General features: G+C 43.6%; 1 protein-coding gene across 3 annotated transcripts in view; it reads right to left on the bottom strand.

Annotated features, from left to right (window-relative positions):
- The window catches only part of asz1 (ankyrin repeat, SAM and basic leucine zipper domain containing 1), an 89,993-nt gene extending 65,367 nt beyond the window's left edge, over positions 1–24,626 (bottom strand). For all 3 annotated transcript variants that reach the window (XM_068000063.1, XM_068000064.1, XM_068000065.1), the window contains exons 1-2: positions 24,524–24,626; positions 7,423–7,567 (exon numbers count right to left, since the gene is read on the bottom strand). In XM_068000063.1, coding sequence (XP_067856164.1) covers positions 7,423–7,567; positions 24,524–24,622 — 244 coding nt within the window. In that variant the 5' untranslated portion in view covers positions 24,623–24,626. The remainder of the gene's footprint in view (positions 1–7,422; positions 7,568–24,523) is intronic.
- Between the last annotated feature and the right edge of the window lie 697 nt (positions 24,627–25,323).

Below are 25,323 nucleotides of genomic sequence, written 5' to 3'. Positions count from 1 at the left end.
GATCTAGCAACCATAAGGGGGAGGGGGCCCAGGAGAATGTGATCCAAACTGCCCGTGGCCCCTTTTAGATGTCTTCCACTGCATTCCTACCTTTTAGCCTTCTTCCCTCGACTCATCTCATGATCCCTTTTGAGCCAGTCACCCGTCTTCCCCCAATGCTTTCCTCATTGTCAGCTGGTCCCTGCCTTTAAGCATTGTGCACTAAATATTAGTGAATCTGCCAATTTATACGGTCTTTAACATTAATTTCCATAAATAAAAATTACCTCAAAATGCTTAGGTTACGCAGTTTTCAAGTGACTATTAAGTCCTAAATAAGTTTGCTGCTTTTCTCAGGAGAGTAATTTTTTAAAAACTGAATTTGGAGTCAAATTGAAGAGGGTCAGACCTTACTATGACCAATGTGGACAGAGTGATTCAATTTGTTCACCGTTTCTTATGTTCCTTAAGTTTTTTTTAAATGGTAGGTCTGACTGGTTATTCAGGATGTTTGTTTTTATAAGTTCTTATTAGCTTCTCACTGGTAGTTTTCGAGCTACCTCCTCGTTTATGATAAATTCAAGGCCAGCATTTATTGCCCATCTTTAGTCGCCCTGTCACAACTGAGTGGTTTGTTAGGCCACTTCAGAGGGCAGTTAAAAGTCAACCACGTTGGTGTGGGACTAGTCATTTTTAGGCCAGACCGTGTAAAGACAGCATGTTTCCTTCCTTAAGGGCACCGGTGTACCAGTTGGGATTTTACAATAATCTGACAGCTTCATGGTCACTTTTACTGCTACCAGCTAGACATTTATTTTAAAACTGAATTCAAATTCTCAAACTGCCATGGTGGGATTTGAACTCACGTTTTCTGCATTATTAGCCCAGACTTCTGGATACTAGTCCAGTAACATAACCACTACACTAGCATACAGAAATTAAGTGTGACAAACAGGAAATGAATGCTAGACACAAGACTATAAGATATATTTTTTGCATCTAGAGTGAGTTTTGTCCATCACCTTTCAGACACCACAGATGCAAATTTCTTGCAGCTAACTGGATCAAGTTCCATTTTTATAAAATAGAAACAAATCACAACTGAAAAGGTAGGAAATGGATAGATCAGACGCCAGAAAAGCAGACAGAAAAACTGTGAAGAACTGCTAAGAACATACAAGAACAAATTAAGAATGAGTAGTCAGTAAAATCTACCAACAAAAAAAGGAGGGGAAAAAGCTAATCATTCCAAATATTTGCTTTCTCCTCTAGTCTGAGGATTAACTTCTGGAAATAAGCTTTGTAACATAGTTGTAACATAAGGCATAACAAATGCATTAAACATAAAAGCATTTGAAGAAAATGATTGAATTTACTTTTGCAATAGCATGTCTGAAGTTCCACTAATACTGTTTTATATCAGAGGCCTGGTGCTATTTAGAAATTCATGGGGCTTCCCAGAGCTAACACTGCTAGCTGATGAGACTCAACAAAGGAACAGGCTACAACTTCCAACATGCAGCTGTGCTAATGTTTCCCAACAATTTTTTTTTATATATGGCTGACAGCAAGACCAGACAATCAGAGCATGGCAGGACATGCCATTTGTTAGCCCCACCTCACTGTCCATCAATGGAGAAAGAACGACACATCGCAAGAGAAGCCATTATTAGAAGACAGATTAGGTCATTTCAATTTATTTTTGTATAAAATGATCAAAACAATGAACGTTGGAATTTTTTGAGGTAATTTTCACAGATAGCCGATGTAAAATATTATATTCAGTTTATTTAATGATCATGTTACACGTTCCAAATTTTGGTATTGCTTAATTTATAGTAATGTATTTCAAGTGATTAGAATAGGTGCTTTTCTCGTATCTGTTTGAGACAGAACTTAAACAGTAGCAGAAAGAACAGCAAAACCTGGAGGGACAATAGCGTTGTGCAAGTTTGGAGGGGAATCTTGAATAAAAGTCCTGAGCTTAAACATTTTAGTAACACTAGGCAGAGATATCTGATTAATAAAAAGGAAAGTTGCAAGTTCTTTAGTTCTATATTTCTCTATCCCCACAACCTAAAAAGATAGGACACATTGTCTATTTGATATTGTAGTAATGTATTTCAAGAGCTCTTACCAGATGTTTGACTCATGCCCTACACAAAGGACAGCAACCACAAGCAAGCCCTCTCATTCCCCATGATTCATAGCATGACCTACTGTTTATCGTCTTTGACTTTACACGTAGGCTTCCTCTATACACCCATGTCAGTTCTGAGGAAGATTAATGTCCATTAGGCCAGACAATTTCCTATCAGACTGAATTTCCAAACAGCGTTATTTGTGCATGCTGGGGGTTAAATTGGCCAATCTCCGAAAATGGGCGCTGGGATCAAGGTGCACGGTTAACCCGCACCTGGGCGTTGAGATGCAGGCAGCACGTAACATTTGTGCTGCCTGGTGATTTCAGTGCTTGCTGCATGCAGCCAGCACTACCTGTGCTGTTGAGTGGCCGCACGCACGAGCAGGGGGCCCCGATATCGGGAGTGGCTAGCACCATTTAAAGGCAGCCTGCATCTCAAAGGGGAGGTGCACTGCAGGAAGTGGTGGAAGTCAACTGTGAAAGTGAATCTATGCTGCAATATGGTGAAGCACGGTGATGATGGGAACTCTGGAATTTTTAATGAGCAACAACTTGCTGCTCAAAGTTTGCGGGACTCATACTTTCAAAATATAAGATATGGGTCTGAATGGAGATCAGAAATCACACATGTAAAACACAGATGCAGGTCCTATCCTTATGTATAAAAACTGTTGATTTGTGTTAAAACATTGAATAAAGGTTGTTCACAACTACATCCCACATCCTTCAATCTGCACGCCAGACCCCAACAATCTGCTGATCTGAGTTTGTACCAGGCCTGCGAGAGGTCGTACACAAAGGTTCTCTGATGATGCACTAGAGGCCTTGGTGCAAGAGGTGGACAGAAGAAGGGGCATCCTGAAACCACAAAGGAGCAAGAGGCCCTCCAGACATATGCTCCCGAAGCAGTGGGAGGCTGTAAGGGATGAGGTCAATGTCAGCAGCATAGCGCCATGAACATGGATGCAGTGCAGGAAGAAGTTCAATGCTTTGACATGAGTCGTCAAGGTGCGTGACTTCAACTCTCTAGTGCCGTCTGCACCAGTAGTCGCATCCACTGATCGATGCACTACATCCCCCATCACCCACCTACCAACAAACTCTTTCAATCAGTACTCACCTCTTCCAATCAGATGCTTCATCTCACCCTTAGACATTATCTCCGTTACAAGCTGCAAACCCACATCTCACTGGTCACACACACACTGGCAACTGTTCAACCATGACAGCCAAATCACCCAAGCATCTTGAAGGACACTCATCGACACACTTCCCGTTTTCTTGCAGGAGAAGATGGCGCATAACAGGAGGTGGCAGTGGCTCCATGGAACATGAATCCACTGTCCTCTCTCAGGATGACTGCATTCCTGTCCCGCCCGTCAATCTGCCAGTGCCCTTGTTGTTGCCCGTCAGCTAGCCAGCCCACTCCCTGTAGAGTTTTGAAACTTTATTATCGGAAGATAGGAACAGGAGTAGGCCATTTAGCCTTTCAAGCCTGTTCCGCCATTCAATGAGATCATGGCTGATTTGTGACCTAACTCCACATACCCGCCTTAACCAAAGATATTAAGCGATATGAGGCTAACAAAAATCTATCAATCTCAGATTTAAAATTAACAATTGAGCTAACATCAACTGCCATTTGGGGAAGAGAGTTCCAAACTTCCAACACCCTTTGCGTGTAGACGTGTTTCCTAACTTCACTCCTGCAAGTCCTGGCTCTAACTTTTAGGCTATGTCCCCTAGTCCTAGTATTCAAGTATAGGAGACCTGCAAAAACAGGTACAAATGCATCAGCAGCCAGAAGCAATAATCCAGCAACAAACCTGTTTAACTCTTGCATGATCCCTTTAAACAGCGCTGGTGGGGGGGGGGGGGGTGGGGTGGCGGGGTCGTCCATGCCGTTTAAGACCTGTTCAGCTTTGCACGGTTAAGACTGTACGTTGGCTGGAGTATGGACTTTCAATATAGCAGAGGTCTCTTTAAATCAGCGTTGCACACTGATCTAGGTCATAATTTCTCTACTTTACATGCTGCCAGAGTTCATTAGGTGCACGTGCGCAAACACCTTTACCAAGATGGTGGCCTGAGCACGTCATGCCAGAAGTGTGCGCAAGCATCTCTGACGCCATTTTCGGGGCTTAGGAGTTCGCATAGCACCTACATAACCGGCGTTATGCAGCCCAATTTAACCCCCATTGTCTTTTACAGGAGCAGTAAAATGTCACAGCTGTTGAAGGTGGCTCAAATAGTACAAATGTCTTCAACAGGACAAAGCAGCCCGCTTGATTGGCACCCCATCCACCACCCTAAACATTCACTCCCTTCACCACCGGTGCACCGTGGCTGCAGTGTGTACCATCTACAGGATGCACTGCAGCAACTCGCCAAGGCTTCTTTGACAGCACCTCCCAAACCCCCGACCTCTACCACCTAGAAGGACAAGGGTAGCAGGCACATGGGAACAACACCACCTGCATGTTCCCCTCCAAGTCAGACACCATCCCGACTTGAAAATCTATCGCGTTCCTTCATTGTCGCTGGGTCAAAATCCTGGAGCTCCCAACCTAACAGTACTGTGGGTGAACCTTCACCACACGGACTGCAGCGGTTCAAGAAGGTGGCTCACCACCACCTTCTCAAGGCCAATTAGGGATGGGCAATAAATGCTGGCCTCGCCAGCGACGCCCACATCCCATGAACGAATAAAAAAAACCTGTTCATAAAAGAGTGAAACTGACAAAACTGTTGTTTGAGTTCTTTTGAATGGCCTTTTTTTTTTGCAGGCCTGAGTGACAGACAGTAAATGTCATCTTTGTACAAATCCCGTCCAGTTGTAGTTGTTTCAGAATTATACAGGAATTCCTACCTACATAATTTACTTCTTGCCTTCACACCCTTTATAGCTCATTTCATGCTGGAAGTGCTCTGGCCACCATATTGGATTGGACTCCTCTGTAGGTGTCCAGGGCATGCGCCGGAAGTATTAAAAAGCCTCATTATAATATTTAGATAAGGGTCCTACGCTTGTTGCAGGACCATTTTGGGAAAATGGTCTTCCCTAGCGCCAGACTCGCCACTCGATAAACTCACTGAGCAACATGTTGTGCTAACAGGCAGGAAGGACCCTTTAGCAGTGCTATTTGAAGAGCTCATCCACTGTATATTGGGTAGATGCTGATTTGTCCTTCTAGGCTGCTGGTTAACTTCTAGGCATTTTTTTGCTAATTTTTTGCCTTCTACAACTGATTTGTGACTTGTGCAACTTTTTGCTGGTGCTGGACTGCTTTTGTCTGCCGTCAAAAGTTTTATTGCAGTCATGGATTGTATGGTAGATCTGTCTTTGGAGCTGGAAAACAAGGGGGACTAGCCAAGACAGGAGATAGCAGAACTACCTGGGAGAAGAGGGAGGAGGAGGAGGGCACGGCATAGGAGACCATACCCACAGCAGGTTTTCAGGGAGCATTTCTCCTACCTAACTTCACCAAGGAGGCTATCGCCGAGCTCCGTCACCTGCTACAGCCTCGAACCAGGGCATGGACAGCATTGACCGTGGCCGTCAAGGTCACTTTCATAAAGTCATTCCAGGCTGCAGCAGGTGGCATCGGCAACATTTCCCAGTTTTCTGTTCACCGTTTTATCAGAGAGCATTAGGCTTCGGCTGCAGTGCAGACTTCCCCCGGGGTCTCAGGCGCCACCGACTGCACCCAAATTGCTTTGTGTGTTCCCCATCACAATCGTGGCAACTTTCTGGATAGAAATGGATTCCACTCCCTCAACGTCCAGCTTGTTTGTGACCACAAGCAGCGCATCAGGTAGGTCTGTGCCAGAATTCCTGGCAACACTCATTAATCCTGTCCCAGTCTTCTGTGCTGCTTTTACTCCAATCAGGCCATCGGGTCACAGGCTGGCTACTGGGCGACAAGCAGCATCCCCTTCACATATGGCTCAGGACCCCCGGTAGGATCCCGGGTACAACTACAAAACTGGCGTACAAGAGCCATGCATCCACCAGAAATGTCATTGATCAGACCGTCGGTATGCTTAAGCAACGCGTCCGCTGCCTGGACTGTTGAGAGGAGCTTGGCAGTACAGCCTTGGCCGTGTTTCCAGACTTGCAGTCGTGTGCTGCATGCATGATAACTTTGTGATAATGAGGGACCAGACCTTACCACCACTTGGGCAGCAAAGAGGAGGAGAAAGATAGTTTTTACCAAGTTAAAGACATTACACAAATGCAGGTTGTTGTTACTGAAGTCCATGAGTAGCACTGACCACTAGTGCCCCTAGCTGCCAGAACACTTAGAGACCAGCTCGTCTAAGAGCACTTCGCATGCACCATTGCTCCCATCCCCAATATATCCCGCAATCCTCATCACCACCATCCTTACTACCACTATTCCGCTGCCTTCCTTCAGTCCAACCTTATGGGTCTTGCCCTTGCTTCACTACAAATATTATCAACACCAAATCTGGGAAAAAAATTAATTTAAACCACTCAATTCCATCTGTATATAATATTTAACAGGAATAATTAAGAATCACCCTTGTGCAATCCCTTAATGTCTGTCTTGTGTGCTTGTTTACCTATCCTAGTTGTTCCTATGAGGCGTTTACCCAGTGGCTGCAGCTTGTGAGGTGGAAGGCTGTTGAGCTTCCATTGAGGACACTTCAGATGGCCCTGACTGGTGACACTGTGCAGCTCTGGACCTTTAGGGCTGTCTGCAGACTTAAACATTTTGGCGTGGGCCGGGGCAGTCTGACCCAGCTAGCTGTGTAGCACTGGTGGAATGGGTAGTGGGAGAATAGGCATGCTATCACCGAGTGAAGACAGCAGGTGCCTCTCCCATGGAGCCAAGGCCACTCTCATAGGGCTGCATCTCAGTGCTATGATGGCTCCGCACAAGAACCACATGGAAGTGATGTGATGCTCTAGAAGCTCCTGTCAACACTGGCCCCTACAGCCATGATGGCAATCATCTGAGCTTCCATGGCAGCAGTTTGAGCTGCCATGGAAGCTGTCAGCAGAGGCTCAATCATGGCTTCCTTGAAGAATCTCTTAAAGCCCACCTCTTTGACAACCCCTCCTAATATCTCCTTCTTTGGTGCCTTGGGGAGTTTGTCTATGTTAAAGGTATATATGCAAGTTGTTGTTGGGTAGGGAAAACACAACTTACTTTCCAGGAACCAGTCAAAAAGCACTTCTTTCACTATCTTGAGGCTAGCATACACTGCAGGCTAACAGCACATGAAAAACAAAATAAATCAGTAGAAACAGAAATACAGAGCTGCTTTCTTACCAGAATTTAGAATTTCTTCAACCAATTGTGCCTTTTGTGATGCTAACGCTTCTTTCAAAGTGCCTGCCACTTTATTGTTTTTTGATAGCTCAAATATTGAAGATTTGTCTCTTGAGACAGTTTTTACTGGATAAGTCTTCACTGGCTGAAAAAAACCAGAATGATGACTATTAAGTATATAGAGGGGAGTAGTATTGAGGAGCAAACAAGTAAACACTGTTCATTAATATGATTAAAAAAACAAGTAAACCATTGTCTTTTCCCTGGTTTTCCATTGTTTCCCCCTTTCATGGTGAACCAGTGGAATTAAATGGAATGGAATGGGGGGGGGGGGAGGAAGGGAAGGTATAAAGCAATCACTTTCATCATCCAAACGAACGTCCTCAGACCTTGCCTTACCAGTGATGCTACTTTTCCATGCTGCAATGTTGTTACTCAGTGTAGCAATAATATTTAATTAAAAGGTAAGCGTTTTGTCGATAACTGCAAAGTGTATCCAGGGACATTAGATATATTTGACACAGTTTTCATTTATAAATACCAATATGCTTTACAAACCAAACAGTGCTAATTTACAAATTCTGCTCCCCACTCCCAAATTGCCGAGGTGAAAATAGTGATCTCCACTGTTTACCGTTATGTGGCATCAGTACCACGCATTTGCTCTGTCACTCTGTTCGCTGCTGTGGGAATCACAGAAGAGAAGGTAGAGTGCCCTTCCCTTCCCCCAAACAATAATACCCACTTTAATTTCTCTCAAAGCCTAAACATTAGCAAATATTAACCATGTTATCAATTAGAATTACAATTTTTAAAAAAAACTGCTTTAAGTTATGAAGATCTTATTCAAAGCCAGGGAACTTAATCTTCAATGATCATGATGATCTGAGATTGTTTGAAATACAGATTTAATTTTACACATTTGATCTAATCAACAGAAAGTTGGAGATATACCAGCCCCACCGGTATTGTTTTTTTTCCCCCCAGAAATGTTGCTCTGCAATGCTCGGTATAAATTAAAGTTATTGTTTGCAGCAAAAAAAATGGCTGTTACTTTTAACACTGCAGTAATAGCCAGTGCTGTCAGGAATTTCAGGAGGAGGGAGTTTCAATGTTTAACTGTAAAGTTAGCCAATGCTTTATGCAAAATGGCTGCTTAGGCAACATACTATCAAACAAAATCATCTAACTGAGTTTTTTTTTGTATAACAAAGTCAAATGCCAAAATCTTGCCAGGGTTGATGATGGGAAAAGTCATCCAATTATGTACTACTTGCCATACCATAACAACTATGGTCACAGCTGAAAGATCAAATAGACCATTGTAATTTGTATTTTTTCTTGATTGCACTAACACAAAAGGTAAGGCCTCTAATATTTTCTTCCATTAAATTTGGCATGAGTACATATGTGAAACAAGCAAAACAAAAAAGCAAATACAAAGTAGCATGACTTGTAAAAAAAATTGTGGATGTCCATATACTTGGAAGACATGGGTAAATATATAAATATATGAAATACAATACTTCATAAACCAGCAGATAACCATATACAATATACAGTCAATTATTTATCAGAAGATTTGCTAGCACTTGGCATGTTAACATCACTTTAGTATGCTTACGAACACAGTGTACACAAATAAGACAGCAACTAGGTGTGCTCTTTATAAAACTACTTATGGAATAGGCCTAAACCACTAGAGTCTGGCACAGAATGCTTTCAGAAATTATCAAGACAAAATTATCAAGAGGTTTTGATCTTAACTACTATGCATGGGAACAGTGAAATGGTTGACTACAAACATGCACCTGCAATAGACCTCTCTTTCAAATGCAAAGAACATCAAGCAAATATAAAACTAGTACTGTTAGTAATCTAATTTGCCAGCTCATTGAGTAGCAGTAAGTGAACTGCACGTACCACTGTATATAGAAATAAATCCCTTCAAGCGCTAAAGGTTGAGACACAAGTGTATTTATAAAAACAAGTGAAAATTTGAAATATACTTTATGAACTTCACTCTCCCATCTAGAACTTTTCTGGTTCAGTTTGATCTCGCACTGCCCCATCATTGCCAATCAAATAAAAAAAACTGCCGCAGTTTAACAATCCCAACAAATAACAAAGCTATATTCTGCAATGAGGTAGAATCTAAAATAAGCTGCTTTTATATTAACATGCGTTAATTTGGATACCAAGTACCAATGTCTGTGGGCCAGCCCTGGTGGCTACATTCCTAAATCTGGCTCCCTTATCCTGGCAGCAGACTCGTAGACCTATCGATTTCTCAGGAATCTACGAGTCTGCTACCTGGATAAGGAAGCCGGATTTGGCACAGTGAACATTGGAAGCTGGTTTACAGGTGCCAGAGCTTCAGAATCCGAATTAGGCAGTTATAGAAAGGCAACCCACAAGATTGATAGACGAAGCCAATGAGTGGGCAAGAGTTAAAACAAACATTAACATTTCGGGTCCTTGAACAAACAGTAAAAATGCAGTGCAATAAGCTTCATCTCTGATGAAGAAAAGCAAGGAACGATCTTCACTGGTTAACAAGTCATTCAGCCTAACCATAAATTTTAATAACCAGCTATGAAAGTAGTTTATTCACCACACAAGCAGCGATTCATTCACGAAGCGGACAACAAAACAAACACAAAGATGGTCTCAAATAATTGGTCATTTCCAAAGCCCAACATCAAAAGCTGAAACTGCATAATCCCTTCAGAAAATGTTGTTTCTTCCTCCTTTTTACCATTAATTTTCTCCTCTCTTGAAAGCTTGGTTCTTGCTGGTGCGTGGCTCCACAGCGATGGGACACCCTCGAGTACCTCGCCCAAATGGCCGTTCTTCGTGTATGCCAAGACAGTAAGTGTCGACAGGCTGTCAGACAATCAGCCAGTTTGGGCCCACAACCAAGCCAGATCCTGGTCTCACCTGACATCCACGTGCGTACTTCCTAGCAAGGCTGGTTGGTCGCAGGAACTCTGGCTGATTCTCCTCTCCCTGACCGAGAGGTGGTAGATTGCAGTGCCCATACTCAACATAGACTGGGGATCAAGCATGTCCCTTCCTGCTGGCATATATAACTCAGCTAATTACTGGTTTCGCTAGCTAAGCCAGAGGGACCTACTTCTGAGAATTTTTAATAAATCACAAGTTTATTTTATTTTATAAACGAGAGAGGTTGGAGCCTTTTGGTTTCAGAACTTATGTTCTACTGCGAAGCAATCTTCCATCTACCTAGTCTGTCAAATAGAAGGCCCACCTAGCCCAGTCTGCTAAATTAATTTCAATTCTACTAAAATTAGGCAATGCCCAACGTGGACGTGTACATACTTTGTAGGTTCTACTACATCAGAAAGCACTTTGGGACACGATAAAGCCGAAATCTGTAACAGAGACTTGACATTAAGGTTAGGTAACCACATTATTTCTGGCATTAGACTATGGGTATGTATTTTAACATACAATTGTTCCAATATATTTTATATTGCTTTGAACAATTTTTCTGACCTTGCATCAGCAGCTCTGACGCAGAACAATAAAAAAACGATTTTGAAATACTGACCTTGTTTATTTTCAGTTTTACAACATTACTCAGCCATTCAGATCCCTTACTTATCTCGAGCCACAGTTTATATATTTTATCAAGGTGGGAGGGGGAAACTAAGCAATAAAAAAATTACCACACAAGGTTCTTCTTTGTCTTTCCCTAAATTGCTGGCCAGTAGCCTTTCCAGGAGGGAGAAGCGGTGAGGGAAAAAGGACAAGAATTTTTAAATGTTAAAGTTGTATACTGCATTGAACTGCCAACAAGTAGCGCCACAAGGTGATAAAATATAAGATCACCCTCTTCGCTTCTGCTCCAATGTCCTGACTTCATCCACGACGATAAGGAAAGGTGCACAGTGATAAATGGACACCTCTCCTGAGGAAGGGCAAAAAATAATCTAAGAACCTCGACCCTGGAGCTCACTTATACAATGCTTTTAGACAGCTTAGAGAAATATTCATGGAGGCCCAGTTGCAAGCTAAGGCTAACTGCTCAATCAACTTTTCTATTGCTCCAATTCATCATGGCCAGAGCAATTAAACTATTTTTGGTCAGTTCTGATATCATGAGTTGAAAAATAAGAATCTGCTGGTATTCTGTGAAGCCCAATTTTTAAATGAAGCTGCTTCTCCACAAAGTCTTTTGTAGAATGTAACTTTGACAATGCAGCTCTTACCAAGTTCATGCGATTTTTAAAAAATATATCCTTTGTGATTGAATAGTTCACGTTTAATATTATTCTTTTTTAAATTCAATTTTAAATTTTACAAATTAACAATCTATTCAGGCACCCACAGTGGTGCTGGGAAAGATGTACACATGCAGAATTCTTGTTGGGTCAGATTTTGCTGTGAGTGGTGAGCGCCAGCCGTTCGTTAGTCTATGGGCAAGTGCAAGGCTTTCTATGAGCTTTTGCACGGCAAGTTCCTGGAAATTAGAGATCCAAATAGTGTGGCGCCTCTACAGGGCATCTGGAACCCCTTGTGAACAGGGCAAGCAACTGTGTATCTCCTTAACCAATCAGATTGAAGCATCATTAATATCAGCAGAGAGTCAGAGCCAGGAAGTGTAAGTTAGAATTGTGAATTCAATGTCAAATCAGGTACAGAAAATGAAATAATGGGAGGGTAAGAAAGACTGAATTAAGAGACAAAGATAAAAGAGACCGAAAGAAAAAGTCCCAACAATAATTAAAATCTGAAGGAATGAGACTCCACACATGTAAAAGTTAATTTTCAGTGCCAGATAGGTTGTTTAGCAGTAATTAAGACTTACATTGTTAAAATGGTACTGACGTGAAAAGACTTGACTTAACTTTGGTTGGCAAGTTTAGTCTGTATCTGCGACATCAGTACAGGAATTTCACGCCATTCAATATTTGAACGGGGAGCCAGAAAGCGAGATCCCGTTTTCGCCCAGGATTTGAAGGAGCATCGCATTTCATCTCATCTCATCTTAGAGAGCAACTTCTGGATTTCCGCATTTAACTGCTCGTGTGCGGTCGCCAGAAGTTGCTTTCCGATTTGCACATAAATAACGGTGAGCGCTGTTAGCTTCATCGCTATTTTTATTGCAAAATCTGGCCCATTATTTTTTATTTTGAGAAAACATTCTCTCAGGATTGAAAGTTGCAGGTTGCATTAAAATTTGCAAATTTCATCCATAAATTTGTAAACTTTTAACAATTGCTAGTCGATCTCCCACAGGGAGTCAAGATCAAGCATAGCTCTCAGGTGAAGTGGGGTTAGAGGGCGGAGGACAGTTATATTAGGGCATGCAAATGTAATCCAGTCCCCATTTTAAAGTCATACATTCTGCACGCACTTTAAAATTACAATTATAAATTCCTATGTCCACATTTATAATGGAACTGCTTATGTAGACGTGTCAAGTTATACATACACCTTGCTGCCAGTTGTGGAGGTACAAGCTTGGGCAGAGTTCTTTCCCACTGGTTAAAAATGTAAATATTTAGAAAGCAGAGACAACAGGATCTCCTCTCCCCAAACACTTAACTGCCTATTAGGTAGGTTTACAAAGCATCCAAAGGGTCCAACCAGCTTTGGCACTGCATTGGATGCATCCTCCGTGTGGTGCCAAACTAAAGTGGTAGAAGACTACTCCTTCCACGAAGTTTCACACCACTTTACTCTGAGTCAGGTGAAGAGGAGACTTGGACTGCTTGTAGATTTGTCAGATGGGAGTGCTGGCTAAATTTCAGTACAACTACAACAACCTGCATTTATATAGCGCCTTTAATGTAGCAAAACGTCCCAAGGCGCATCACAGGAGCGATTTTCAAAAAATTTGACACTGAGCCACGTAAGGAGATATTAGGACAGGTGACCAAAAGCTTGGTCAAAGAAGTAGGTTTTAAGGAACGTCTTAAAGGAGGAGAGAGGGGTAGAGAGGCGAAGAGGTTTAGGGAGGGAATTCCAGAGCTTAGGGCCTAGGCAGCTGAAGGCAAAGCCATCAATGGTGGAGCGATTAAAATAGAGGATGCGCAAGAGGCAAGAATTTAAAAAGGGAGATAGAAGTAGACCAGGGAACTACAGACCAGTTAGCCTAATGTCGGTGGTAGGAAAGATAATGGAATTTTTACTCAAAGATGTAAAAGACAGACATTTAGAGAACGAAAATATAATAAGTCAGCAGAGATTCCAGAGTCAACCTTAGTGAATTCTTTGAAGTAGTAACAGAAAGAACAGACAAGGGCAATGTAGTCAATGTAATATATTTGGATTTTCAAAAGGCCTTCGATTAGGTACCGCATTGTAGACTCACGGCTAAGGTCAGAGCATGTCGAGACAGGTAGCAGAATGGATAGCAAGTTGACTACAAAACAGTAAACAGAGGGGTTATGGGTAGCTACTCAGACTGGCAAAAGGTGGGAAGTGATGTTCCACTGGGATCGGTGCTGGGGCTGCTGTTGTTCACCATTTACGTTGACGATTTGGATTCAGGAATCGGAAGTACAATTTCAAAATTTGCGGATGACACCAAATTGTGTGGTGTAGCTCATACAAAGGAAGAATGCATCAAAATGTAAGAGGACATTAATAAACTTGCAGAATAGGCATGTAATTGGCAAATGAATTTCAAGATGGATAAGTGTGAGGTGGAGCATTTGGTAGGAAGAATAAAGCGGCTACATACTGCTTGGATAATAGTCTAAACTGGGATAGAGGAGCAAAGGGATCTAGGGATACAGATACACAAATCACAAAGTAGCGACGCAGGTTAATAAGGCCATAAAAAAAAAGGTAAATCAAGCGCTACGGTTCATTTCTAGAGGGAAAAGGATTGAAAAGCAAAGAACTTATGTTAAACTTGTATAGAATCTTGGTTAGACCACACGGAGTATTGTGCACAGTTCTGGTCCCCATATTATAAAAAGGATGTAGAGGCATAGGAGAGGGCGCAAAAAAGATCCACAAGGATGATACCAGAACCGAGAGAATAACCTGATCAGAAAAGGCTGAAAAGAGAAGGCTAAGGGGTGACCTGATAGTGGTCTTTAAGATAATGACAGGGTAGATGTAGAGAAAATGTTTCCACTTGTGGGGGAGTCCAAAATTAGAGGTCATAAATATAAAATAGTCACTAATAAATCTAATAGCGAATTCAGGAGAAAAATCTTTACCCAAAGAGTGGTAAGAATGTGGAACGCGCTACCACAAGGCATAGTTGAAGCAAATAGCATAGATGAATTTAAGGGGAAGCTAGATAAGCACATGAGGGAGAAAGGAATAGAAGGATATCCTGATAGGGTTAGATAAAGTAGGGAGGGAGGAGGCTCATGTGGAGCACATATGCCGGAAAAGACAAGTTGGGTCGAATGGCCTGTTTCTGTGCTGTTGTTTGATGTAGCTTGATGTAAGAATTGGAGTAACGCAAAGATCTTGGAGGGTTGTAGGGCTGGAGGAGGTTACGGAGATAGGGAGGGACAAGGCCATAGAGGGATTTGAAAACAACAATGAGAATTTTAATATCGAGGTGCTCCCGTAAAGGGAGTCAATATAGGTCAACGAGCATGAGATGATGGGTGAACGGGACTTGGTGTGTATTAGGATACGGGCAGCAGAGTTTTTGATGAGCTCAAGTTTATGGAGGGTAGAAGATTGGAGGCCGGCCAGGAGAGCCTTGGAATAGTCAAGTCTAGAGGTAACAAAGGCACGAATGAGGGTTTCAGCAGCAGATGAGCTGAGGCATGGGCGGAGACGGGCGCCGTTACAGAGGTGGAAGTTGACAGTCTTGGTGATGGAGCGGATATGTGGTCGGAAGCTCATCTCAGGGTTAAATAGGAAGCCAAGGTTGCGAACGGTCTGGTTCAGCCTTAGACAGTGGCCAGGGAGAGGGATGGAGTCGGTGGCTGGGGAACGGAGTTTGTGGCGGGGACCGAAGACAATGACTTTGGTCAGGTAGAGCTGGGTGTCGTCAGCGTACATGTGGAACCTGACATGTTCTCGGATTATGTCGCCGAGGGGTAGCATGTAAATGAGAAATAGGAGGAGGCCAAGGATAGATCTTTGGGGGACTCGAGGTAACGGTGCAGGAGCGGGAAGAGAATCCATTGCAGGTGATTCCCTGGCTACAATTGGCTAAATAAGAATGGAACCAGGTGAGCGCAGTCCCACCATGCTGGACGTCGGAGGAGGATGGTGTGGTCAACCGTGTCAAAGGCTGCAGACAGGTCGAGAAGGATGAGGATGGATAGTTTACCACAGTCACATAGGATGTAATTTGTTACATTGATAAGGGCCTTTCAGTACTGCGGCAGGGATGGAAACCTGATTGGACGGATTCAAACATGGAGTTGCGGGATAAATGGGCACGGATTTGGAGGCGGCAACATGTTCAAAGACTTGAGAGGAAAAGGAGGTTGGAGATGGAGCAGTAGTTTGCAAGGACAGAGGGGTCAAGGGTGGGTTTTTTGAGGAGGGGGTGGTGACGGCAGATTTGAAGGGGAGGGGGACGGTACTTGAGGAGAGAGAACCGTCAACTATATCAGCTAACATGAGGGCCAGGAAGGGAAGCTGGGTTTTCAGAAGTTTGGTAGGAATAGGGTGGAGGGAACAGGAGGTGGGTCTCATGGTCAAGATGAGCTCGGAGAGGGCATGAGGGGAGAAAGGAGAGAAACTACAGAAAGATGCGAGTTCAGATCAGACGATAAATGGCTAAACCAGTTGTCTGCCATGAACATTCAAGTCTGCGTCCCTTGGACTTAAGGGAACGGAGATGAGGGCCATACCAGGGGGAACGACCAGGGTGGGAGAGAGAGTAATAGTTTTAATGGGGACAAGGGCATCAAGGGTGGAGGTGAGGGCGCGGGCGCGATTGAGCAGATCGGTAACTGTAGAAATGTCGTGGTGAATGAAGGGCCAAAGGCTAGACAGTTGGCAATTTGAAAATGCCGTTGTAAGTGACTTGGGGGAGAGTTTTTCCCAGGGGCAAATACAGAAGGAAGTGGGGTTGGGAGTGGAGAGGGATACAAGGAAGTGATCAGAGATGGCCTTATTCACGATTGACACGATGGGAGTAGAGAGGCCACATGAGATGGCAAGGTCAAGAGGGTGGCCGTGAAATGGGTAGGGGAGTTTATGTGGAGTGAGAGATTAAGGGAGGCTGGGGGTGCATTGAACTCAGAGGAGAGAGAGCATGATGAGATGGAGGTTGAAATCACCGTTGAGAAGTTGCTCGGTGCAGAGGCTGAGCGAGGAAAGCAGTGAAGATACCTCGGTGAGAAACTTGGCGTGGTACTTGGCTGGGTGGTAGAGAATAAGGATTTTAGAGAGGTGAGAGGGGTGGAACAAAGTGAGATGCTCAAAGGAGGAGAAGGTGCCAGAGGAGTAGGGGGACAGACAAAGGTGTGATAAGGCCCACACCGTCACTGCAGTGGTCTGGGCGGGACAAGTGGTGGAAGATATAGCCAGGCGGGGAGGCTACAACAAGATACACATGTACACAACATGCTGATGATGCATTACATTCAGCATCAATGCAAAGTCAAAATCGATTCGCGCTGATACAAAACTTGTATCATGTTGCGCATATAATATTTTTGTTGTAGTAACACTCAAAATTAGCCAACATTGTCACCTCACAAATCTGCAGAGGGGTCAAGGGGGTTATCTTCACTTTGGGTGCAAACAGTAAACTGGCAGTAGCCTATCTGCTGCCCGTTAGATCCCCCCGCCCAATTTCATTTCCATTGAAGTCCGAAAGATTGCAGTTAAAAAACGATAAAACTTTGACACTGCATGATTAATATACCCATTTCAATTACACCAAACATAAAACAGCTTGCATTTTTATAGCATTTGTAATGTAGGAAAACGTCACAACGTCAATAGTAGTTTAACAGCAGCAAATTTCCATTAGATTCTTACTTCTGTCAGCACACGATTTATGTTAGAATCCAATTGTAATGAGTAACATTGAAAACTGCATGTTCACTGCCTTGGGTTTATTTAACGTTTGCATTCCTAACATATACATTACTCATCTAAATCACAAATGACTAATTCTTACACTTTCACACAAGTAGGGAACTGGGTCACTTGAATGCACAACTACAAATCTGAAGCTACTACTTCTCAGCTCAAATAAGTAAAAAATTGCATTACTTGGTTATGTATAACCTGTGACTTGAACACTGCCTTCTTGTACTTCTACATCAGTATATTAAGTGCCATTTAATCCAATAGCCTTCATTTTTGGTAGCATTCCCTTATTGGCTCCAATTAGCAGTTGTGGCTAGCAACCAGTCACTTCAGAGTATTGGCTGGCTACCTATCAGTATAGGATTATTGCAATGCAAGGAGCGGGGGAGGGGAAAACATTCAAGTTTCAAGTGAGGAGTGTAGCATACAGAACTTCCAAACTAGATTAGATCATGAATTTATGACCCAGCAAAAGTGAGTACACCTCAGCAGATTGCACACAGGCATAAAATATGGTGCACAAGTATTTATGTAACATATCCGCTTTATTTCTGCAGCAAACTTTTTGGATTTGAGTTAAATTAACATAAAACTTCAATTATCCAAATAAAAATAGACATTTATTCTTATGCGTGTGATCCTTTGAACTAGATCCATACAAATTCATTTCTGAAAGCTATTACGTGTTTTCCATTTTACATACCTGAAATGTTTTCAGTGGATCACTGGAAATATTTGGTGGCACTCCTTTTCTAAAGTTGTTAACCAACAACAATAATGGCTTTTGCTATCTCATATTTCCTGATTATTTCATCCAAAAAAAAAGATTAAAAGTCAAGGAATTACTAGTATCGGAAAATCTGATAACAGACATGAATGGTGGAAAACAGGAATAGATACCTGCAAAAGCTAATTGAAAATTAAGATATCTATACATAGATACATATACGCAACACACACAACTTAAATGTCCAAGGACAGAAAAAGCAGGATCTCCATTACCTCTTTGATCTCAACGGGATTTTGTTATATAGATAAATTAATGTGGTCTGTACATAGATTATTTTCCTATTTGAAGATTGAGAAATTTCCATACAGAGCAGCCAGACACACTGTCATTGTTGATTTAATTGACTGTCCTTTGCTGTTGAACTAAAGTACCCTTAGTTATGCATCTTTTACAAAGCGTAAAACATATCTCCTATCTGCTTACCTTCGAAACAGTAGAGACTCATATTACCTGATGTCATTAAACCATTCTGCTATTGAAAATTTATTTAAAAGAATGCCCAAAGCATAAATTTTCTAAATCCACACAACAGCCTAATCAGCTGCACTAACACCAATACACAAAGAAACTAATATCATTAAACCCATCTTTTTTACCATTACCTATTTTTGCATCATTTCTAAGGTGCATAAATAGAATGCTTTACAAAGACACATGATTTGTATCCAATTTGTGGCAGCAACCCTGACTCAGAGTTCAACCAAGTTATCAAGTCAACCACTTGTAAAATATAAACCATATACTATAAATTCGTATCTTCTAATTAGTATTTGGACATACAAGGACACTGGATAAGTTGGTAATGAAAATAAACTGTTGCATGCCCACACTGCACAAACTTTAGTAGTCTCTTTTCTGCACTTCACTGCCACCTGTTGGAACAGTCTACCAGGCTCTGTGATGAAATGAATATCATTTCCAGTCCTATTCCATATTATTTATTAACACACACACTTTATGACAAGTTGAAATTTATGGATTGCAGAAGATGGGAGGCCAGCGAAGAGACACTGGAGAAACTGAGTCTAAAGGTGACAAAATCCTGAATAAAGGTTTCAGCAGCAGAGGGGCTGAGGCAGTCAATGTTGAGGTGATGGCCATTAGCAGTCTTGTTAATGGGAAATATGTAGGTTTTGAAATTCAGCTCTGGATTGATCAGAATGCCAAGATTTCACACTGTCTGACTCTGCCTGAGCAAGCGTCCAGGGAGAGCAGAATACAGTCAGTGGCACAGGAGCGGAGTTTATGGAGGGACTAAAGACGATGGTTTTCATCTTCCTGATATTCAGCTGGACGATGCTGTGTCTCAGTCACGACTTGAGGCAATAGCACAGGAGTTATCATGAGTTCAAGGGATACGGTAAAGCTTACCTTGATGTTGACCTTGTGTCTGGGACAATGTCACCTAGGGGCAGTATGTAGATGAGGAACAGAAGACAGCCACGGATAAACCTTGAGGAACTCTAGAGATGACTGTGTAGGAGCAGGTAAAGAAGCCATTGTTGAAGATATGCTGGTTGCGCTCAGAAAGGTAGGAGTGGAATCAAGTGGGGACAGTCCCGTGGATCTGAACAGTGAAAGAGAGGAGATGGAGGAGGATGGTGTGATCAACCATGTTAAATGCTGCAGAATGAGGAGGACATGAGAGAGAATGCTCGATAGCCACAGAGTTAGTCATTTAGTCAGTACAGTTTTGGTGCCAAGAGAAGGGCAAGAGAAAAAGGGAAGTATCTAAATGAAGCATTCATGTTATATTAAATGTTAATTTATTAAACATTAGTGTGTGTTCTTTGGCACAAAGATCAAAAATATTTTTTCCACATTATTTGTAGAAAATACTGCAGTAGAAATATAGAAAATCAGTCAGCTCCTTCAAAACTAAAGTAGGATTCTTTTTCTCTATCATAGTCTTCCTCATCCACAAATCAACTAAATAGATCACACCTGGTGCAACATGTTCTGTTGTATTGAATGATCCATTCTACTTTTGACTATTTTCATAATATCAGAAGAATTGACGAGGGAAATTATCTATACAACAGCGAGAGAGATAATTTAGCATATACAGTTCAAAGTACACAATTTCTGAAAGATCATGTGTTCAAAGGGTGCTGTCACCATAGTGAAGCAGCTACCAAGAAATGTGGTTTCTATTAACTATAATCAATAAATGATGCTTGTTAACTAAAAATACACCGATCTGCTGGAACATTTTACCTGCGGCAGGTGCAGTGGTGCAATTGTGAAAGGGATGCCATTATGCCACCAACTGCATCTTGTAATAGAACATTTATCATAGTTTAAATTATAAATGCAATAAAACTACACTGAAATATGGTAACACCTCCCAGTGTCAATTTACCAATGGTAGCTCAACAAAGTTGCAGAACTCTACTACTTCAGTGCCCCAATGTCATTAGCACTCATTGTTTAAACCAAAATTCTCACAAAGTCAGAATAAATCAAAGCATATTCGAAAATTAGTAATTATAATGGTTTGATTTGTAAAATGCCGAGTTCTCAAACCCGTATACTTTTCCCATTGATGGAGCTGCAGCAGCCCCCATCCACAACCCTTCTCTTTCTAGCTAGCTTTCCTTGTTCTGTGGCTGAGAGATTTTTGTGTCTTTCACTGTTTGTATACAGGTAGTCTCACTTTTATGTGCTTTTTTTGAGGGTAGGGACACTCTATACATTTGTAAATCTATATGCTGAGAAAGAAAAAGATAGACTTGCATTTATATAGTGTCTTTCACGACCTCAGGTCCTCCCAAAGCGATTTACAGCCAATGAAGTACTATTGAAGTGAAGTCACTGTTGTATTGTAGGAAACATGGCAGCCAATTTGTACACAGCAAGGCCATACAAATAGCAACGTGATAATGGCCAGATAATCTGTTTTAGTGATGTTGGTTGTGGGATAATGTCGACCAGGACATTGGGGAGATATCCCCTGCTCTTCTTCGAAATAGTGCCATGTGATCTTTTACGTCCACCTGAGGGGGCTGATATGAGCTTCGGTTTAACATTTCATCTGCACTGGAAGGTCAGCCTAGATTTTGTGCTCAAGTCTCCGGAGCGGGGCCTGTACCCACAACCTTCTGACTCGGGGGCGGAAGTGCTACCACTGAGCCACAGCTGACAGCTGAGAAAGGATTGTGTGTCTTTCATCTGGCACAAGCATGGCAGAGAATGAGGGAAGAAGTTATATCCCTTTTCCTGCTACAAACCCCAGATTTGCCTCTAATGTCCTCCAAATCTTTACGTGATTGATTGTGTCTGTGATTTTGATTGTATGTATTTTCCTCTTGTATATCTGTGTTTAAATACTAACATTTATATAGCACCTTTCACATTAAAACATCCCAAAACACTTCACACAATAAGATAGAAATTGCTATTAATATCAATGTACGAATGATAATACTTTCATAAGACATGGCTTCCCCCACTATTTTAATGGAAGTGCTACTTAAACAGGTTAATGCCTCTGTTAGAATAGAGGAATGTCAGACAATATTTTATGCATTTGCTCACGAGTATTTTGTAGGCAAATGGAGCAGCAACTCTGCACCAACAACGTCCCAAAAACAGGAGATGACCAACCTGTTTTTTTGTTCATTCGTTCATGGGATGTGGGCGTCGCTGGCGCTGCCAGCATTTATTGCCCATCCCTAATTGCCCTTGAGAAGGTGGTGGTGAGCTGCCTTCTTGAACCGCTGCAGTCCGTGTGGTGAAGGTTCTCCCACAGTGCTGTTAGGAAGGGAGTTCCAGGATTTTGACCCAGCGACGATGAAGGAACGGCGATATATTTCCAAGACGGGATGGTGTGTGACTCGGAGGGGAACGTGCAGGTGGTGTTGTTCCCATGTGCCTGCTGCTCTTGTCCTTCTAGGTGGTAGAGGTCGTGGGTTTGGGAGGTGCTGTCGAAGAAGTCTTGGCGAGTTGCTGCAATGCTTACTGTGGATGGTACACACTGCAGCCACTGTGCGCCGATGGTGAAGGGAGTGAATGTTTAGGGTGGTGGATGGGATGACAATCAAGCGGGCTGCTTTGTCCTGGATATTGTCGAGCTTCTTGAGTGTTGTCGGAGCTGCACTCATCCAGGCAAGTGAAGAGTATTCCATCACATTCCTGACTTGTGCCTTGTAGATGGTGGAAAGGCTTTGGGGAGTCAGGAGGTGAGTCACTCGCCGCAGAATACCCAGCCTCTGACCTGCTTTTGTAGCCACAGTATTTATGTGGCTGGTCCAGTTAAGTTTCTGGTCAATGGTGACTCCCAGGATGTTGATGGTGGGGGATTCGGCGATGGTAATGCCGTTGAATGTCAAGGAGAGGTGCTTAGACTCTCTCTTGTTGGAGATGGTCATTGCCTGGCACTTGTCTGGCACGAATGTTACTTGCCACTCATTAGCCCAAGCCTGCATATTGTCGAGGTCTTGCTGCATGCGGGCTCGGACTGCTTCATTATTTGAGGGGTTGCGAATGGAACTGAACACTGTGCAATCATCAGCGAACATCCCCATTTCTGACCTTATGATGGAGGGAAGGTCATTGATGAAGCAGCTGAAGATGTTTGGGCCTAGGACACTGCCCTGAGGAACTCCTGCAGCAATGTCCTAGGGCTGAGATGATTGGCCTCCAACAACCACTTCCATCTTCCTTTGTGCTAGGTATGACTCCAGCCACTGAAGAGTTTTCCCCCTGATTTTTAGTATTGATTGAGGGAGGAATGTTGGACTGGATACCAGGAGAATTCTCTTTGAATAATGCAGTGGATCTTCAACATCTAGCTGAACAGGCACCTAGTTAAACCTTGGTATAGCATCTCACTTCAAAGAATATCAGCAATCTTCTCTCACCTTTCTGTGCATTTTAGGGGTGTGTTGATCTCTCTATATGAAATGTGTCAGAAGTGTGTGTGCCTGGAAGGGGTCTCCAAATGTGTTTATTTCCTTTGTGTCTTTTGTGTGTATGGGGCTTCCATGTGTGTATTGTGTTGGAGGTGGTGCTCTGTTTCTACATATGAATGCATCTGTGTGTCTTCAGGGAAGGGGGGTGGTTTCAGTATAACTTTCCCATCTTTTGTCCAGGTGAGCATTAGGTCACCAGAACATCTACAGGCAAGTGCCTTAAAACATGGGCACTATTAATAAAAATGCCTGCGAATACGTTTATATCATAATTTGGACTAATTAAGCAGTTAATGTCGTGCAGTGCCCACTGATCACACAAGGCCTCTTTGCTGCATTAGGACCCTTTGTGTCTCCTTCCTTGCTGTGTGTTTGGGGAGGGACTGGGCTCAATGTCTCTTTCCTCACTTTGTGGTGGGGGCATAGTGATCTCTGTGTCACCCTCCACCCATTGAGACTGGGAAGTTAATTCCTTACCATGTGTTGGGGGAAGTGAGATGACTCTCCCTCCTGTATGTGGGTTGGGGGTGATTTCTAGATCTCCTTCCTCACTGGATGTCAGTGGTTGCGGGGGGGAGCCCCTATCTTCCTCTTCACTGTATGAAGATCGAGATGTGGTACCTGTCTCTTTCCTCACTCTGAGGGGGGTCAGCATGGATGATATACATTTCTCCCTCCTCAGTGTGAATGTTGGCTTGTATGATATGTCTTACCCGCGTACAGTGCGAGAATTGTGCTGTATGGTACTTATCTCTCTCTCAATCTGAGGGGATTGGAGTGCGTGGAATGTGTCTGCCTCCTTCTCTACTGTATAAGGATGTAAACAATTTTACAACACCAAGTTATAGTCCAGCAATTTTATTTTAAATTCACAAGCTTTCGGAGATTTCCTCCTTCCTCAGGCAAATGAGGATGTGTGGCACTTCCTAAGGATGTGTGGCACTTTTTCTCTCTTTGTGGATTGGGTGAATGATATTTCTTTCTCCCTAAGTGGGTAGAGGTATTTCCCTCTCCCTCACTGTTTGGTTGGGATATTTTTCTCACTGCCTGTGCCTGGGTTGGGGTTGGGGTTTTTCTCTCCCCAGGGATGTTGGCGTATTTCCTCTCCTTCACGATCTGGTTAGGGTATTTCTCTTCCTCTGTGTCTGTTTGGAGTCCCTCTCTGGGTGGGGACACTTCCCCTTCCCTCTCCGGGTGGGGGCACTTCCCCTTCCCCCTCCCTCTCCGGGTGGGGGCACTTCCCCTTCCCTCTCCCTGTCCCTCTCCCGGCGGGGGCCCCACCCCGTCCCGCCCTGTCCCTGTCCCTCTCCCGGTGGGGGCACTTCCCTCGCTCTTTCTCCTGGTGTCCTCCGCGATGTTTAATCTTAAACCTTTCACACGGCCCTGAACTCCTTACCGTTATATTCAGGTTATCGTAACCTTCACAACCCAGGTACCAGCCGTCGTCTGAATCCTCCAGCTCAGCGCCAGCAGCCACACACCGAACAGTCGCCATCTCTGCTCCCCGCCCCGGACTCCGACTCTCAGCCCCTCCCCCGGGCCCAGACTCTCAACCCCCCGGGCCCAGACTCTCAGCCCCTCCCCCGGGCCCAGACTCTCAGCCCCTCCCCCGGGCCCAGACTCTCAGCCCCTCCCCCGGGCCCAGACTCTCAGCCCCTCCCCCGGGCCCAGACTCTCAGCCCCTCCCCCGGGCCCAGACTCTCAGCCCCTCCCCCGGGCCCAGACTCTCAGCCCCTCCCCCGGCCTCCGACTCTCAACCCCCCGGGGCCCGACTCTCAGCCCCTCCCCCGGCCTCCGACACTCAGCCCCTCCCCTGGCCCCGACTCTCAACCCCTCCCCCTGGCCCCGACTCTCAGCCCCTCCCCCTGGCCCCGACTCTCAGCCCCTCCCCCTGGCCCCGACTCTCAGCCCCTCCCCCACCATCTCAGTTCCTCGTCCCTCATTCTCAGCTTCTTTGTGCCCCGTTCCTCCTGACCATCCATCTCAGCTCCTCTCCGCATTATTCTCAATTCTGCATTCCCCCCATCCTCAGCTGCTTACCCCCTTTTCCTATTCCTTCATCCTCTGATACACCAGAATGACCAGAGTGGCTTTCTCCAAAGACTCAAGGGTCTTTGACTTGTAGCCCTTCCTGCAGTTGGGATATGTCCCTTGAATTTTGTATCATCTTGCAACCAAAGCAGAAATTTAATCTTT

Source organism: Heptranchias perlo, chromosome 18 (genome assembly GCF_035084215.1).
Source record: "Heptranchias perlo isolate sHepPer1 chromosome 18, sHepPer1.hap1, whole genome shotgun sequence".
NCBI classification, from domain to species: domain Eukaryota; kingdom Metazoa; phylum Chordata; class Chondrichthyes; order Hexanchiformes; family Hexanchidae; genus Heptranchias; species Heptranchias perlo.
This window is presented reverse-complemented; position numbering and strand designations above follow the sequence as displayed.